This window comes from Geotrypetes seraphini, chromosome 10 (assembly GCF_902459505.1).
Source record: "Geotrypetes seraphini chromosome 10, aGeoSer1.1, whole genome shotgun sequence".
Classification (NCBI taxonomy): Eukaryota; Metazoa; Chordata; class Amphibia; order Gymnophiona; family Dermophiidae; genus Geotrypetes; species Geotrypetes seraphini.
The window spans coordinates 100,768,263-100,785,512 of record NC_047093.1 but is presented as its reverse complement, the minus strand read 5'-3'; the positions used below and the strand labels follow the sequence as shown (position 1 = coordinate 100,785,512).

At 45.8% G+C, this 17,250-nt stretch overlaps 1 protein-coding gene across 6 annotated transcripts in view; it reads right to left on the bottom strand.

Annotated features, from left to right (window-relative positions):
- PTGDS (prostaglandin D2 synthase) overlaps positions 1–17,250 on the bottom strand; it is a 148,195-nt gene that overhangs the window by 95,101 nt on the left and 35,844 nt on the right. For all 6 annotated transcript variants that reach the window (XM_033961560.1, XM_033961562.1, XM_033961561.1 and 3 more), the window contains exon 3: positions 2,162–2,238. In XM_033961560.1, coding sequence (XP_033817451.1) covers positions 2,162–2,238 — 77 coding nt within the window. The remainder of the gene's footprint in view (positions 1–2,161; positions 2,239–17,250) is intronic.

The following is a 17,250-nucleotide window of genomic DNA, read 5'->3' as shown; positions in this document are numbered from 1 at the left end:
TATCTCTTATTTTAGAGCAGTGGTTTCAACCTAGTCTTTGGGGCACATCCAGTCAATCAGGTTTTCAGGATTTCTTCAATGAATATTCATGCATACCAAGGAGGAAGTGCATGGAAATCTATCTCATGCATATTCATTTTGGATATCCTGAAAAGTTGACTGGTTGGGTGTGCCCTGAGGATTGGGTTGTGTTCTGCACCCACATTCATGGGAGCAGATTGCTTGTATTGAAATATGTAAACAGAGTGTGATTCTTTAACTCAAGCTCCCAGTGTGCATTGCTGTTTACTTAGGCTGAAGCCCCCTCTCTTCTGCCTGTGCAGAGAGCAGACTCCATTTTTAGCTGCACATGACCATCGGAAAGCATGGTTCAAACTTTTGAATCTGCTAGTCTAAATGCAGCTTAGTTTAGAGTACAGTATTGTCCATCAAAGAGTATGTGGGATACACTCCTGGCCATTTCTATCTCTGGAATATAATTCCACTGGAGTTCCGTTCCTTCCCTAACCATGTAAACCGTGTCGAGCTCCATCTGCGGAGATGATGCGGTATATAAACCCAAGATTTAGATTAGATTAGATTAGATTAGACTTTGTAGAAAACAAGGGGCTGGTTGCTCTAAACTTACTGTGCCTTTAACGACGGTTGCTAAACCATTCCAGCTGGTTTAGCATGCCAGTATTTTACCACCCGATTATCAGAACAGCTCACCGTGATCTTTTCCGAGCTTCCAAGCAGCCTCCAACTCTGCCATGCAAATGTAGTACAATGAGGACATTACTATTAAAATGGCTCATTAATATTTAAATGAGCTCTCTGGGTGATTCGCCAAATGAAGTGCTGGTTTTTAATGGCCAAAAATTACCGGCTGGTCTAGGGGTACCGGTACTGTGAAAAGTGTGTCTCAGACACGTGTTTCTAGCTATGGCTCATGATAAAATTTTTTTAAAACACACTATCCACATAAATTATAGCAATAGAGTGATGGGAAAAAAAATTTCAAAAGCATGCGTCTCAAGCACTTGCATTAAAGGTGTGTATTAAATGCATGCCTTCCCCTCCCATACAATAGTACTGGTGCACCTATGATTGACACAATAACAGTGTTGCTGGTAGGTCTCCTCTCCTTCTATCCACCCATGCCTCTTTCCATGAACTATTCTACGCATGTGCCGATCACTACCACCAGTGACTGATCTCATGTAAATTTGGCAAACCTCCGTGAACCTCATTTGCATGCGTAGTTCTTTGCGAATGACTCATCTTTTTTGAATCGTTAGATATATGGCCACTACAGTGACCCATCAGATTTTACCAGTGATATTAGAGAATCCAACCCAAGATCCCTTAAGAACAAATGAAATGTGAGTTTACTTAAGGAATACAAAGGGCTCCTTTTACTAAGTTGCGTTAGGGCATTAACGCATGGAATAGCGCACGCTACAATGCCCCACGTGCTAGATGCTAACGCCAGCATTCAGCTGGCGTTAGTTCTAGCCTCGTAGCACGGGGTTAGCGTGCTAATCTGCTGCGTGCACTAAAAATGCTAGCTCACCTTAATAAAAGGAGCCCAAAGTTCAGTCTCATAATATTATAGGCTAAAGGTTCAATGAGTTTATCTGTCTGGGATTCTCTGGGAGAAGCCAATCATAGTTTGAGAAGCATTGTTTTAGGACATGCCTCTTCAACTTACTTTAGTACAGTCATAGTGGATAGCCCCTGGCCAGGTGATTGTAGGGCAGTTCTGATAGAAGTCTATTCTATAAAAGAACATTGGCCCCTACTTTCCTTTATAGAATATTAACCAAAAAAGTTAGATGCTAACCTATAGGTATGCATACTTATGCCAGCCATAGAGCTGGTGTAAGTGATGGCATTTAAATGTCAGATATATGCACATAATTTACAGTATTCTATAAGTTAAGCATGTAAGTGTGAATCCTGCTCATGCTTTACTCATGCACACTGCTCTTGCACTCCCCTGGTGGCCTCTAGATCTTTCTCAACCCACAACTGATCCAGGGAATGGATGGCTTGAGCTTGGACTCAAACCCAGGTCCGTCTGCATGATATTGTAGAACTACCAAGCAATCATAAAAAAAATTTCAATAAGAGAAATGATAAGATCAGTTATCTAATATATAGAGAGCTGTAAACTTACTTGGGCTGTAATAGTTGAACTTTCCAGGAATGTTAGTTTTTTGGTATGCACCATGGACTTGGGTACACTTGCCTCCCCTAAAATATAAAAATGAGTCATTTTGCCTGTGTGCACTATCTTTCACAAAACTGCAAGGTGTGCATTAACATTGCAATGCCCTTCTACTCCCTAAGCTCACCCAAAGCATGCCCCAGTACTTTGCATAAATGATAGGGAAAGTAGGCTAGCAGCTTTCACTGAGAGTGTGCTTGGAGCTGTAAACATACCATAGGAATAACATTTAAAAAATAAATGTTATTTGCCAAACTTCACATTACAGATAATTATATTAAACCCCAAGGCTTGTAGCATAAAATGTAACAGTTAAAACACAAGACCATGGAGAATAACACAGGGAATAATTAATCAAAAAACATACTCCCAGCTGCTATGGGTTTTTATTTCAGCATATTCATTTCCAGGCTGTACCTTGTTACTGGTGCTGAATATCCTGGTCTAAAGCGACCACCAGCACTTATCTGGGTCCCACAGATATTCAGACTGGGATAGCTATCCAGAAAAAGTTAAGATGGACTTCTGTTATATAAACACAGGGGTCTGTATATTAGGTGATCAATCTGTGCTCGTGAACTACTTACAGAAGGGTGTCAATCATATCTTTCAGTTCCTCCTAGAGTATAGTGCCTTCTTCAGTTTTTCCTTCTGAATGTGAACTGAGAAGTTGTGTTCTGATCTGCTCTGTTTTGATTTATTATTTGGGGGTATTTTCTTCCATTTTGGGAGATTTTCTTGTCAAGAGGACTCCAATTTGGGAGCTACTCTGCCTGGTAGACTCTGTAATGGCGGACAGTTGAGCCAGCCTGATTTGTGCTTCTTTGAGGCTCAGGGTCCATTCCCTTGGGAGACAACTCACTTTCTGATTTATCAGAGGCTTGTGGGCTGTGGGGTCCCTGTGTGAAACCCTGTGGGTTTCATGGATCCAGCTGCATTTTAATCCCCCATCACGATACAAGGATCTGTGGAGGTAGAGCCCTCAGTTGAAATCTATTCAACTGGCAACCCAAAGATCTCCAGTTGTGGACTGTTTCCTACAAGGATTTGAGGCTGAAAGTCCTCCCCATTCAGTCAGGCTGCAGCAAAGCTAACACAGGCAGGCATCAGCAAAGCATGGTGCGTACAGCTCATTATTCCCTATAGGGAAAATCAGGGGGGGTGTCAGAAAAAGTTAATTTTAAAGGTTTCTGGAGCCAGAGCTAGGGTCCCCCTCTTCCAAAACCCTTTTCCCTTCAGAGAAGCCCTCATGGGTAGGGTTACCAGAAATCCAAATTTACCTGGACATGTCCTCTTTTTAGAGGACATGTCCGGATGTCCGAACAGCTTTTCAAAACCCAGCACTTTGTCCGGGTTTTGAAAAGCTTCCAGCTTGGGACTGCTTCGGGAGGGCATCTGCGCATGTGCTGATGCAATACGGTGATGCCAAGCACCTGTACACATGTGTGTGATGTCATTGTGTCACACCTGAGCAGATGCCCTCCTGACATGGCTCCGAGCACGAGAATAGTTTGAGGGGGCGGGGCTGGGGGGAAAAGGCTGAAGCAAAATGGGGCATGTCTTGGGTGGAACAGGGCAGGGCTAGGTGAATGGGGCAGGCCTACTCCTGGGCTGCTTTTGACGTGAATATGCTGGCATGCTTGGCGGAGCCACTGTCCGCGCTCTTCAACCTCTCCCTTAGTACAGGCAGCGTCCCGTTGGACTGGAGGACGGCTAACGTCATTCCACTCCACAAGAAAGGCTCAAAGATGGAGACAGCAAACTACAGACCAGTGAGTCTAACATCGATAGTGAGCAAACTAATGGAAACTCTAATCAAACACCAATTAGATAAGATCCTGGATGAAGAGAATCTACGGGATCCCCGACAACATGGATTTACTAAGGGGAGATCCTGCCAATCCAACCTGATCAGCTTCTTTGACTGGGTAACGGGGAAGCTGGATATTGGGGAGTCCCTGGACATCGTGTACCTGGACTTTAGCAAAGCATTCGATAGCGTACCACACCGCAGGTTGCTGAGCAAGATGAGTTCTATAGGATTAGGTAACACATTGACGAAATGGGTTGGGAGCTGGCTTGGAGGTAGGCTCCAAAGGGTGGTGGTGAACGGCACCCCCTCCGAAATGACGGAGGTGATTAGTGGAGTACCACAGGGCTCAGTCTTGGGCCCAATCCTATTCAACATCTTTATAAGAGACTTGGCAGAAGGGCTTCGAGGTAAAATAACATTATTCGCCGATGACGCCAAACTGAGTAATGTAGTGGGCAAATGCACAACAGACGAAGATTCAGTGCCCGACAACATGATGCACGACCTACTCCTACTGGAGCGATGGTCTAGGACATGGCAACTCAACTTCAATGCCAAAAAATGCAAAGTTATGCACCTGGGCAGCCAGAATCCATGCAAGTCTTATACCCTTAATGGCGAGATCCTAGCAAAAACGGTAGCAGAACGAGACTGGGGGTAATCGTCAGTGAGGACATGAAGTCTGCCAATCAAGTGGAGCAGGCTTCGTCCAAGGCAAGACAAATCATGGGCTGCATACGAAGGGGTTTCGTCAGTCGTAAGGCGGAAGTCATTATGCCATTGTATAGATCCATGGTGAGGCCCCACCTGGAATACTGTGTGCAATTCTGGAGGCCGCATTATCGCAAGGATGTGCTGAGACTGGAGTCGGTGCAAAGAATGGCCACCCGGATGGTCTCGGGACTCAAGGATCTACCATACGAAAAACGGCTTGACAAATTACAGCTATACTCGCTCGAGGAGCGCAGAGAGAGGGGGGACATGATCGAGACGTTCAAGTATCTTACGGGCCGCATCGAGGCGGAGGAAGATATCTTCTTTTTCAAGGGTCCCACGACAACAAGAGGGCATCCGTTGAAAATCAGGGGCGGGAAACTACGAGGTGACACCAGGAAATTCTTTTTCACTGAAAGAGTGGTTGATCGCTGGAATAGTCTTCCACTACAGGTGATTGAGGCCAGCAGCGTGCCTGATTTTAAGGCCAAATGGGATCGGCACATGGGATCTATTCACAGGGCAAAGGTAGGGGAGGGACATTAAGGTGGGCAGACTAGATGGGCCGTGGGCCCTTATCTGCCGTCTATTTCTATGTTTCTATGTTTCTATGCAACAGCCATCTTGGATTTTAAACCCCCTTGATCTGGCTCAAAATCAACTGGAATGGACTCCTCAAGCTGTTCTGCCACTATATCATGCGTTTTGTGCTGAGGCATGTGAGGAAGTGGCAGAAGCTTTGGACTTAACCTCCTTTGAGTCCTCTAGGGCTGGCGAACCACAGGGGGGGGTATTACTGTTAGGGATAAAATCCCTTCCAGAGACCACAAACAGCAAAAGGTGTGAAACACAAGTGAGTGCACACTGCGAAGCCAAAGAGAAGCCAGTCTGAGGTCCTGCAGAGGTTGATGGGACCATCTGTGCAAGGATTGACCCCAGAGTTTGTAAATCTCCTGTGGAAAGCTTATTTGATGGGTCCTGGATATGCTGCGCTACCTGGGGGTGCTCTAGCAGTGAGTGAAGGAGAGATCCCTCTTCCAGAAGTCTCCCTACTGTGCGGAAAGCTGGCTCCCTAAGTAACCAAGCAGAACAAGACGGAGGATTGTAGGTCAGACTCCATGCCTTATTGTCCCAAGACTCAGCTGCTTTCCTGGAGGATTCTGGTTCCCTGCTGGGACTGGGCATCAAAAGGCGATAGTTGCCCTTGACTTGGGAGATTACCCACTGGTGTGACAGCTTTTCATGTTGGTTCCTGTCCCACATGTTATTATGGATGTACTCAGGGAGTTAAAGTTGGAGCCCCAACAGCCATCCACTTCATAATGCACGGTCATGAGTGGCTCATATGTTCATATCTTTTTCCCTGCATATCCAGCTATCACCTTGCTGGTCACTGAGCAATGGGAGACTTTGGAAGGCTCCCTGAAGGTGGCAAAAGCTTTACCCTATCATTCCAGTGTTTCAGCAGTGTCAGCTGAAGGTGGATTCCATGGTGGCTCAAGTGACTAAACATACCTCCCTCCTTAGTGAGGGGAAGTGATGTTAATGGATGATAAGATCACAAGGTAGGCATGATTCTTAAGAGGCAATTTGAAGAACTAGCTTTGGGAATCTAGTTTGTGGCACATGCCTGCCACACCAGGTAAAGGCAGAGTCCTATTGAGAAGGAGGACATTTGCCCCCAGATGGAGATGGAAGGATGGATTATGTAGCAGATGCTCTATGTGACATCATAAGAACATAAAAACATAAGAATTTGCCTCCGCTGGGTCAGAACATAGGTCCATCCCGCCCAGCGGTCCGCTCCCGTGGCGGCCCTCCAGGCCCATCACCTGTGCAATGGGCCTTGACTATTCCTATAACCTACCTCAACTCCTATCTGTACCCCTCAATGCCCTTATCCTCTAGAAAACTATCCAAACCCTCTTTGAAGCACTGTAACGTGCTCTGGCGTATCACAGCCTCCGGAAGCGCATTCCATGTGTCCACCACCCTCTGGGTGAAAAAGAACTTCCTAGCGTTTGTTCTAAACTTGCCCCCTTTTAATTTCTCCGAGTGCCCCCTTGTACTTGTGGTTCCCCACAGTGTGAACAATCTGTCCCTGTCTACCTTTTCTATGCCCTTCAGGATTTTGAAGGTTTCTATCATGTCTCCTCTAAGTCTCCGCTTTTCCAGGGAGAATAGCCCCAGCTTTTTCAGCCTGTCAGCATATGAGTAGTTTTCCATACCCTTTATCAGTTTAGTTGCTCTTCTCTGGACTCCCTCAAGTACTGCCATGTCCTTCTTGAGGTACGGCGACCAGTACTGGACACAGTATTCCAGATGCGGGCGCACCATTGCACGGTACAGTGGCAAGATGACTTCCTTCGTCCTGGCCATGATACCCTTCTTAATGATACCCAACATTTGGTTTGCTTTCCTTGAGGCCGTCGCGCATTGTGCCGACGCCTTCAATGTTGTGTCTACCATCACCCCCAGGTCTCTTTCAAGGTTACTTACCTCTAGCAGTGATCCCCCCATTTTGTAGCTGAACATCGGGTTCTTTTTCCCTAAATTTAAAAGACACCACCAACATCTTCTCTCTTACCAGGCGGCATTATGGGGCAAAGACTTGGAAAAACTAATTCTAAACGCTAATAACTATGGTGAATTTAGGAAACACCTAAAGACATACCTATTCTTGAAATACTTAGGTAGAGAATCTGTACAATCTCTCCCATCACAATCTCCCATCTCAATCCCCCCATCACAACTGTTCCCTTAAAATGTTAGCCACTATTCTTCAACTATGTAAGTTCTACTCTATTTGTAGCATCTTTCTAGTCATTGTAAACCACATAGAACTTCATGGTCCTGCGGTATATAAACTGTTATTATTATTATTATTACATGCATGACCTTGCATTTCTCTATGTTAAAGCTCATTTACCACTTTTTTGCCCACTCTTCCAGTGTCGTCAGGTCCCTTTGCAGGTCCTCACAGTCTTCCGCGGTTCTCATCAGAGTCATGAGCAAGGTTTCCATGTATGCTAATTTGGCCCACGGTATGCTCTGGATTAGTGCTGCCCGATTCGCGATTTGAATAGATTCACCGATTCACTTCGGGTGAATCGATTCGAATCGATTTGATTTTGTAAAAAACCGAACTCACCGATTCGTCTGCCCCCTTGCTAGAGACCCGTTCGAGCTTTCTCTCTGCCACCGGAATCCTTCCATCTAATGTAACTTCCGGTTTTGCGAAACCAGAAGTTACACCAGAAGCAAGGACTCCAGTGGCAGAGGGAAAGCCGAGTGGACCTCTGGGAGCAGAATGGCGGCAACAAGGTGATTTTTAATTGGTTGGCTAGAAGCAGATGCCTGCGCCTCATCTTCCCGCATGCATGCTCATGCTTCCCCCCGGAGCCCGGCAAATGCCCCCGATCTACCACCTGCATGCATCGTTCTTGTTGCTGCTGCTGCTCAGTGGCGCGCATCTGCTCTTCTGGATCCTACCAGCGGCTGGCCTTTCATTAGCCACATGACGGCCAGAGCCCCGTGCACCTGTGAACACCGGGTGATGTGGTGCCGCACGGGGGCTCCTGAGGAGCAGTGCGAGCGCATTGGGAAGTGCTGCAGTGCGGAGACACTTCTCACTCGGCTTTTGCAAGGCCCCCATCTTCTGCAGCTCACAGGAAAAGTGTATGACCACTGTGTGAAGCGCACAGAGCTCTTGGTAGGTGCCACAATACACAAGTGTTGCCCTCTGCCAGCCAAATATTGGGCTTCTGTGTTGGGAGTCAGAGCTGGGGGAGAGGGGAGATGGACTTGGAGTTGGTGGACTGGAGAAGGAGAGATGGGGAGAAGATGGAAGAGGAAGATGGATGGATTTGGGGAAAGGAGAGATGAACTTGGGGGAGAGGGGAGTTAGGAGAGGGAGAGGGGAAATGGGGGGAGGGATAGAAGAAATAATGGAGAGGGAGAGAGATAGTGGATAATGGGATTTAGGGAGGGAAGGAACAGAAAGGGAGAGAAGTTGTACACGGGGGGGTAGAGATACTGGATAGGAGGGTAGTTGGGAAGAGAAAGGGAAAGCTGGTGGAACCTTTGGTGGTTGGGAAGGAGGGAGATATGCTGGATGAAAGGGTAGTTGAGAAAAGGTGGATCTGGGGATGGAAACGAAAAAAATGAATGATGCCAGACCTCGGGGAGAGGGAAGGGAAACAGAAGGGGAGGACAGAGATAGAAGATGGATGGTTAGCACGAAGAAAGAAGGAGATCCTGGCAAGTGAGTTATCAGAAGACAACCAGAGCCTGGGACCAACAAGATCTGAATAATGACCAGACAACAAAAGGTAGAAAAATAATTTTATTTTCTATTTTGTGATTACAATATGTCAGATTTGAAATGTGTATCCTGCCAGAGGTGGTGTTAGACCACAAACGTGAGCTAGGATTTAACAGAGAGGAAAAGACTTTTTTGTTTATTTTGTTTACACCACAGCGCCAATGTGGGTAGGAGAGGTGCAAAGGGGTGAAGAGGCTATAAAAGGGGTGAAGAGGCTATAAAATAAACCTACCAGGATGTTTGAAAAAAATACCTATTTGGGCAGGAAAATCGAATCGAAAAATTGATTCAATAGGCTGAATCGAATCAAATCGAAATATTTTTTCCTGAATCGGGCAGCACTACTCTGGATTAGGCAATGGGTGGGAAATTCAGTCTCCAAAGCCACTTTAAGCAGACTATCCTTCAAACGACAGATTCTATTTGGTAAAGGCTTAGACGACCTTATGTTGGATTGCCACCCTAAATCTCCACCAGAAATCAGACCTCACTGGCCCATTGGGGAGGCTGAGGCAATTTTTGTTCCTCACAACATTCCCGCTAGTACTATACAGGTTCCTCCATTCAGATATATCATGGACCCAGAGAGAGATTTAACAACTCCAGATGTCAATAACCCTTGGGGTCTCATGTTGGCACCACCTCCAAGAAGTCAAAATGATATCAAGTCAGCAATCACACCCCCACACATTGGCAAGAGGCTGTCAGCATTTTGGAGGGAGAGGAAGCAAATTTCCATGGGCCACTGGATACTAGATGTTATTTGAGAGAGCCACAAGATCGAGTTCTATTGCCCTCCTTCAGATCTGTTCAGTGACTTACCAAATAGGCTTCAAGAAACCAAAAGGGTAATAATAACTTTATTTTGTATAATAATAATAACTTTATTTTGTATACCGCCCTACCCAGGGAGTTCTAGGTGGTTCACATCAATTAATTAAGGTTACAAACAATGAAGTTATTGGAACCAACACGGGGGGATGCCACTCTTGACCTAATCCTCAACGGGCTAGGGGGACCTGCAAAGGAGGTGGCGGTGCTAGGACCCCTAGGAAACAGCGATCACAACATGATCCAGTGCAAGCTGGAAATTGGATCATCAAAGGTGAAAAGAACCACAGCGACAGCACTTAACTTCAAAAAAGAGAATTATGATGGCATGAGGAAAATGGTGGGAAAGAAACTCAACGGCAACGCAAGGAAGATGGAGTCTGTAGAAAAAGCCTGGTCCCTACTCAAGGGCACGGTGCAAGAGGCACAGAACCTGTACATCCCCAGATTCAGGAAGAGGTGCAAAAAAAATCGAACAAAAAACCCAGCGTGGATAACAACTGCAGTGGAAAAGGCGATAAGTGACAAAAAAGCATCGTTCAAAAAATGGAAAAAGGAACAAACAAAGGACAACCAAAAGGAGCACAAAGAACACCAAAGGGAGTGTCACCATGTGGTTAGGAAAGCTAAAAGAGAATATGAGGAGAGACTGGTGGGGGAAGCAACAAATTTCAAATTGTTCTTCAGATATGTGAAGGGGAAGCAACCGGCAAGCGAGGAAGTGGGGCCATTGGATGATGGAGACAAAAAGGGAGTGGTAAAGGAGGAAAAAGAGATAACTGACAGGTTAAATAAGTTCTTCACGTCAGTCTTCACGAGGGAGGACACATCCAATATTCCGGAACCGGAGGACATCGTAAATGGGGATCGGGATGAAAAGCTGGTCCAACTAGAGGTAAGCCAAGAGGATGGCCTCAGGCAGATAGACAGACTAAAGAGTGACAAATCGCCAGGTCCGGACAGCATTCACCCAAGGGTACTCAAGGAACTAAGGAACGAAATAGCAGAGCCATTTCGCCAAATATGTAACCTATCCTTAAAAACTGGAGAGATCTCAGAGGATTGAAAAATTGCAAATGTCAAGCCCATCTTCAAGAAGAGTTCAAGGGGGGACCCGGGAAACTACAGGCCGGTGAGCTTGACCTCGGTCCCGGGAAAGATGATGGAAGCACTGATTAAGGACAGCATCTGTGAACACATAGAAAACAATGGACAGCTAAAGTCGAGTCAGCACAGCTTCTGCAAGGGTAGGTCATGCCTCACAAACTTATTGTACTTCTTTGAGGGGGTAAACAGCCAGGTGGATAAAGGGGAATCCATTGACATCATTTACCTTGACTTTCAAAAAGCCTTCGACAAGGTAACATAGAAACATAGAAACATAGAAAGATGACGGCAGAAAAGGGCTATAGCCCATCAAGTCTGCCCACTCTACTGTCCCACCCCATTAAGTCAGAGTGCTGCTCGACCCACGTAGAGATCCCACGTGGATGTCCCATTTATTCTTAAAGTCGAGCACGCTAGTGGCCTTGATCACCTGCACCGTACTTAAATGTCTCAATTATGTCACCCCTCTCCCTGCGCTCCTCTAGAGAGTAGAGCTGTAACTTGCCCAGTCTTTCCTCGTATGAGAGACCCTTGAGTCCGGAGACCATCCTAGTGGCCATTCGCTGGACCGACTTAGCTCGAAGTACATCTTTACGGTAATGTGGCCTCCAGAATTGCACACAGTACTCCAGATGAGGCCTCACCATGGTTCTGTACAGTGGCATTATGACTTCAGGTTTACGGCTGACGTAGCTTCTATTGATACATCTCATTATCCGCCTTGCCTTGGATGAGGCCTTCTCCACTTGTTTGGCAGCCTTCATGTCTGCACTGATGATTACTCCCAAGTCCCGTTCTTCTGAGGTCGTAGCTAGTGTTTCTCCATTCAAGGTGTATGTTCTGCATGGATTTCTGCTGCCGAGATGCATCACCTTACACTTCTTTGCGTTGAAGCCCAGCTGCCAAGTTGAGGACCAGTTTTCCAACTTGATCAGATCCTGCGCCATACCATCCGTGATATCCCTTTCACCTACTATATTACACAGTTTGGCGTCGTCGGCAAACAGCGCTACTTTTCCCTGAAGCCCTCGGGTCAAGTCCCTTATGAATATGTTAAAAAGGGATGGTCCCAGGACTGAGCCCTGCGGCACTCCGTTAGTCACTTCCGATGTCTTAGAGAGGGTGCCATTGACCACCACCCTCTGTAGTCTTCCACTCAGCCAATCATTGACCCATGCCGTTAGTTTCTCACCTAACCCCATCGATTTCATCTTGTTTAATAGTCTACGGTGTGGGACACTGTCAAACGCTTTACTGAAATCCAAGTACACTATGTCCAGAGACTCTCCCGAGTCTAGCTTTCCTGTCACCCAGTCAAAGAAGCTGATAAGATTGGATTGGCATGACCTGCCCCTAGTGAATCCATGTTGACAGGGATCCCTCAGATTCCCCTCATCCAATATCGTGTCTAATTTCCCTTTAAGTAGAGTTTCCATGAGTTTACACACTATTGATGTGAAACTTACTGGTCTGTAATTGGAGTACTGTGTCCAGTACTGGTCGCCGTACCTCAAGAAGGACATGGCGGTACTTGAGGGAGTCCAGAGAAGAGCAACTAAACTGATAAGGGGTATGGAAAACCTCTCATATACTGACAGACTGAAAAAGCTGGGGCTGTTGTCCCTGGAAAAGTGGAGACTTAGAGGAGACATGATAGAAACCTTCAAGATCCTGAAGGGTATAGAAAAGGTAGACAGGGACAGATTTTTCAGATTATGGGGAACCACAAGTACAAGGGGGCACTTGGAGAAATTAAAAGGGGACAGGTTTAGAACAAATGCCAGAAAGTTCTTTTTCACCCAGAGGGTGGTGGATACATGGAACGCGCTTCCGGAGGCTGTGATAGGCCGGAGCACGTTACAAGGCTTCAAAGAAGGTTTGGATAGGTTCCTAGAGGATAAAGGAATTGAGGGGTACAGATAGGAGTAGCGGTAAGTTACAGGGATAGTCTGGGACCACTGCTCAGGCAATGGGCCTGATGGGCCACCGCGGGAGCGGACCGCTGGGCGAGATGGACCTCTGGTCTGCCTCAGCGGAGGCAACTTCTTATGTTCTTATGTTCTTAACAGTTTAGGAATGTACAGGTCATTGAAGTTGACAGAACTATACAAGAGTGGTCAATAGGACAATAAAATTTGTTTACAGTAAAATACAGCTTTTTGAAGTTAAGAGGATAGGAGAGTACAATAAGAAGGAGTAGGTGGAGATTCACGTGCATTGAAGGAAGTTGAAGAAGAAGAAGAGGGTGAGTTAAGGGTTCTGTCCGTGGAATAAGTGTGTTTTGAGTTTTTTTCTGAAGTCAAGGTAGGTCGGGGCGTCGAGCACAATTTGGGCTAGCCATGCGTTCAGTTTAGCCGCCTGGAAGGAGAAGGTTTTATCAAGGAACCTTTTGAAATGACATAGTTTTAGGGAGGGGAAGGCAAACAGATGGATTCTGCGGGAGTTCTTATTGTTGTAATTTAGACTGAAGTGTGGGTTGAGGTAGCTTGGGGATATACCAAATACTGTTTTGTAGCAGAGGCATGCGAACTTGAATAGGACTCTGGATTCGAATGGTAGCCAGTGCAGTTTGTGGTAGAAGGGGGTGATGTGTTCCCATTTGTTTAAGCCGAATATAAGATGGAGGGCGGTGTTCTGAATCAGTTTTAGTCTCCTGGTGGTTTTCTTCATGGAGCCCAAATAAATGATATTGCAGTAATCCAGGATGCTGAGGATGGAGGATTGTACTAACAGGCGAAATGAGTTGTTGTCGAAGTATTTTTTATGGTGCGGAGTTTCCAGAGCACCGAGAAGCTTTTCCTAACAGTAAGGTCAGTGTGTTTCTCAAGGGATAGATGTTTGTCTAAGGTGACTCCCAGTATTTTTAAGGTTTGTTCTAGGGGAAATCCGATCCATTCACTTGTATTGTGGTGTCTTTTATTTTGTCGTTGGGGGTGGTTAGGAAGAATTTAGTTTTTACTAAATTTAGAAATTTAGAATTTGTCAGAGTTTAATTTTAATCTATAGGATAACATCCAGAGTTTTATCTGACTGAGTAAGCTTGATAGAGAGTTGAGCAACTCTGATGTGAAACAGGTTAGCGGGATGACTATTGTGATATCATCTGCGTAGATGAAGAATTTGAGCTTGAAGCTTTGCAGGAGGTTTGCCAAGAAGACGAGATAGACGTTGAACAGGGTGGGGGACAGGGGGGAGCCCTGGGGAACCCCACAGGAGTTGTCCCAGCTGTAAGAGAAAGAGTCATTCTTGAACACCCTGTATGATCTATTTCTAAGGAACCCGTGGAACCAGTTGTGAACTTGGCCCAAGATGCCGATGTGTGCAAGGCAGTCTAGGAGAATGGTGTGGTCGACTAGGTCGAAAGCACTGCTCAGGTCAAGTTGCAAGATCAGGGCGCTGGAGCCCTGGCTGAAGAGTGAGTGCAGATGATCGAATAGGGAGGCTATGACGGTTTCGGTACTGTGGCCAGAGCGAAAGCCTGATTGGTTGTCGTGTAAGATATTGAATTTTTCCAGATATGTAGTGAGTTCAGCATTTACCACCCCTTCTGCTATTTTGGTGACTAGTGGGATGCTAGCGATAGGTCTGTAGTTAGACAGGGCGTTGGGTGGTTCTTTTGTGTTATGTTTTTATAATTGGAGTTATCGTGATGTGGCCTTGCTCTACTGGGAAATTTCCTGAGGATAGTAAAAAGTTGACCCATGCCAGCATGTTGGCTTTGAAGTGGATCGGGGCAGTTTTCATGACATTTGGGGGGCAAGTGTCCATTCTGCAGTAGGAGTTATATTTATTGTAGTATTTGCTAAAGGTTTTCCAGTCTATGGTTGTGAAATGGTTCCAGCTTAGGTCTGTTCTGGACCCTATGTCAGATTTGGATATGTCTGTGTCATGGAGAATTGGAAAGTGCCCGTGGGGATTGGTCGGGGCAGTTATTGATGATCTTAATTTTTGTATCTTGGAATTGAAGAAATCAGCTAGGGTGTTAGCAGTTAATGTGGATTCTTCCTGGATGTCAGTAAGTGTCTCGAGATTGTAGAGGTCGTTGACCAGATTGAAAAGGTTTCTACTGTTAATTGTAACGTTTCCAATTTTTTGGGCGTAGAAATTTTTGCGTTTTTCCTTTGTGAGGTTTTTGTAGTTTTTTAGTTTTGATCTCCAAGCAGCTCCGTGCTCTTGAGTACCAGATTTTGTCCATAGTCTTTCTGATTTTCTTAGGTCTCTCTGTAATATTAATAGCTCTGAATCAAACCATCCCTCTAGATTTGTAGTTCTAATTCTGCGGGTTTTCATGGGGGCAATTTTGTTTAGAATGTTTGTGCTGTCTTTAATTCAGGAGGGCATGATTTTGTCCGTTGCTACATTTTGTTTTGTGATATTCTCATAGTGGGACCAGAATTCTGTCGGGTCGATCTTACTTCTGGACGTGTGAGTTTTATTATTTCTTGTTTTGTTGTTTTTTTGCTGGCATTCAATAATGAAGTTACATAGTCTGTGGTCAGACCATAGGGAATCTGACAAGTTATCTTCTTTCCAATAGAATTTGGGGTTGGTTTGTTCTTTGGAGGAGAATGTCACCAGGTCTAACTGATGACCTCTTTGATGGGTTTTAATTGGAGGTGGTATGAAGTAGCCTAGTTGGGAGATAAGTAACCAAAAATCTGATATTTCTGGTTGGTCTGTTTGCTCTAGGTGAATGTTGATATCCCCACATAGTAAGTTGTATGGACTTGCTAATGAGTTGGTTAGTAAAAATTCCATGAAATCCTCCTTGGCTAGGTTCCATTTTTTTGGTAGGACATAAAACAAAATAGTTGTTAGAGAGGCAGTTAGGGATTTTGAAGTTAGTGAGAGCGATAATATCTCTAAGTTGGGCGAGGATTTGGAGTTAAGTAAAGCGCAATTTAAGTGGTCTCTGAAGATTATTGCTAGTCCTCCTCCCCTTCCCCAGGTTCTGGCTAGGGATAGAATCTTGAAACCTGGGGGAAGACAGTCTTTGATGATAATGTTGTTATCTGATAGCAGCCAGGTTTCTGTGAGTAGAACAAAGTCAGGGTTAATTTCGTTCAGCCAATCCTTGATCAGTATGGATTTGTTCCTCATCGATCTTATGTTTAGGTAGAAACCTTGTAAGTTCTGGTGGGTGGTGTGTTCAGTTGGAAAGTAATGGGAGTAGGCTAGTTTTTTTAGTGATCGTTGATTTTTAGTGTGAGGCTTGGTTGAAGTGTGGAGGGGCGGTGGAGTTGGGATTGAGAGGGGACCTCTCTCTAGGTAGTCGTATGGTTTATGGGGTGTGAATGTCGGGAATTTGGACTTAACCACGCGGTATAAGGAGTAGTGAACTGGGATTGGAGCAGGATATAATGAGTTGGCTGTGCAGATTCTGATGCAGATAAGATAGAGTAGGAGCACCAGTGCGCAATGATGTGAGTTTGGCAGGGCCATGGCGCAGGGCTCCAGGGGGGGGGGGAATTGTCTAGCAGTTTAGGGAGAGGTGGTCAGAGGGGGTGTGGTGTATTATAGGGAAAGATGAGTGGATTTTGGGAGTAAGCGGGTAGCAGAGAAAAAGCAGTACTTGTCTGGCAAATGCCAGGCTTATCGGGCATACAAGGCTTATCAGGCTGTTAGACTTATCAGGCTATGCAAGGTTTAACAGGCTATTAGACCTATCAGGTTATACAATTCTGGCTGTACAATACTTGTCAGGCTATACAGTACGTGTGCTTAGGAAAACTGCACAGATTATTTATGAAACTTTGTGATACTTATCCGATTGGTCTTCTGGGTCCAGTTCTGCAGTGCAGGGTGTCCAGACTGTCCAGTCTGTGAGGTCTTGTACTGTCATGGAGGTTGACCAAAGCCACCAGGGTTAGAGGGCCAGGGATCAGGCCCAGGTTTTCTGCTGGAGGTGTCCAGTCTGTGTAAGGTCCGGTCTATGGGGTCTGGTCCTGCTGTGGAAAGTTGGCCGCTGCCACTGAGGTCAAAGGATCTGGGGTTGGGTTTTCAGGCTCCTGATGCGGCTATGCTAATCGGGCTCTCCTGCTGGTTTGGGAAGGGGGTGGAGCAGGGCTCCCACGCTCCTCTCCTCAGTGTGGGGGGCCGAGGAAAAAAGGCCACGCTCCGCCAGTGCTAAGTCGGGCTCTCCTGCTGATTCGGGAGGGGGGGGCGGAGCAGGACTCCCACGCTCCTCTCCTCAGTGTGGGGGGGCCGATAAATACCGTGAAATCTCTAATTGAAAAATTGGTTAAAAAA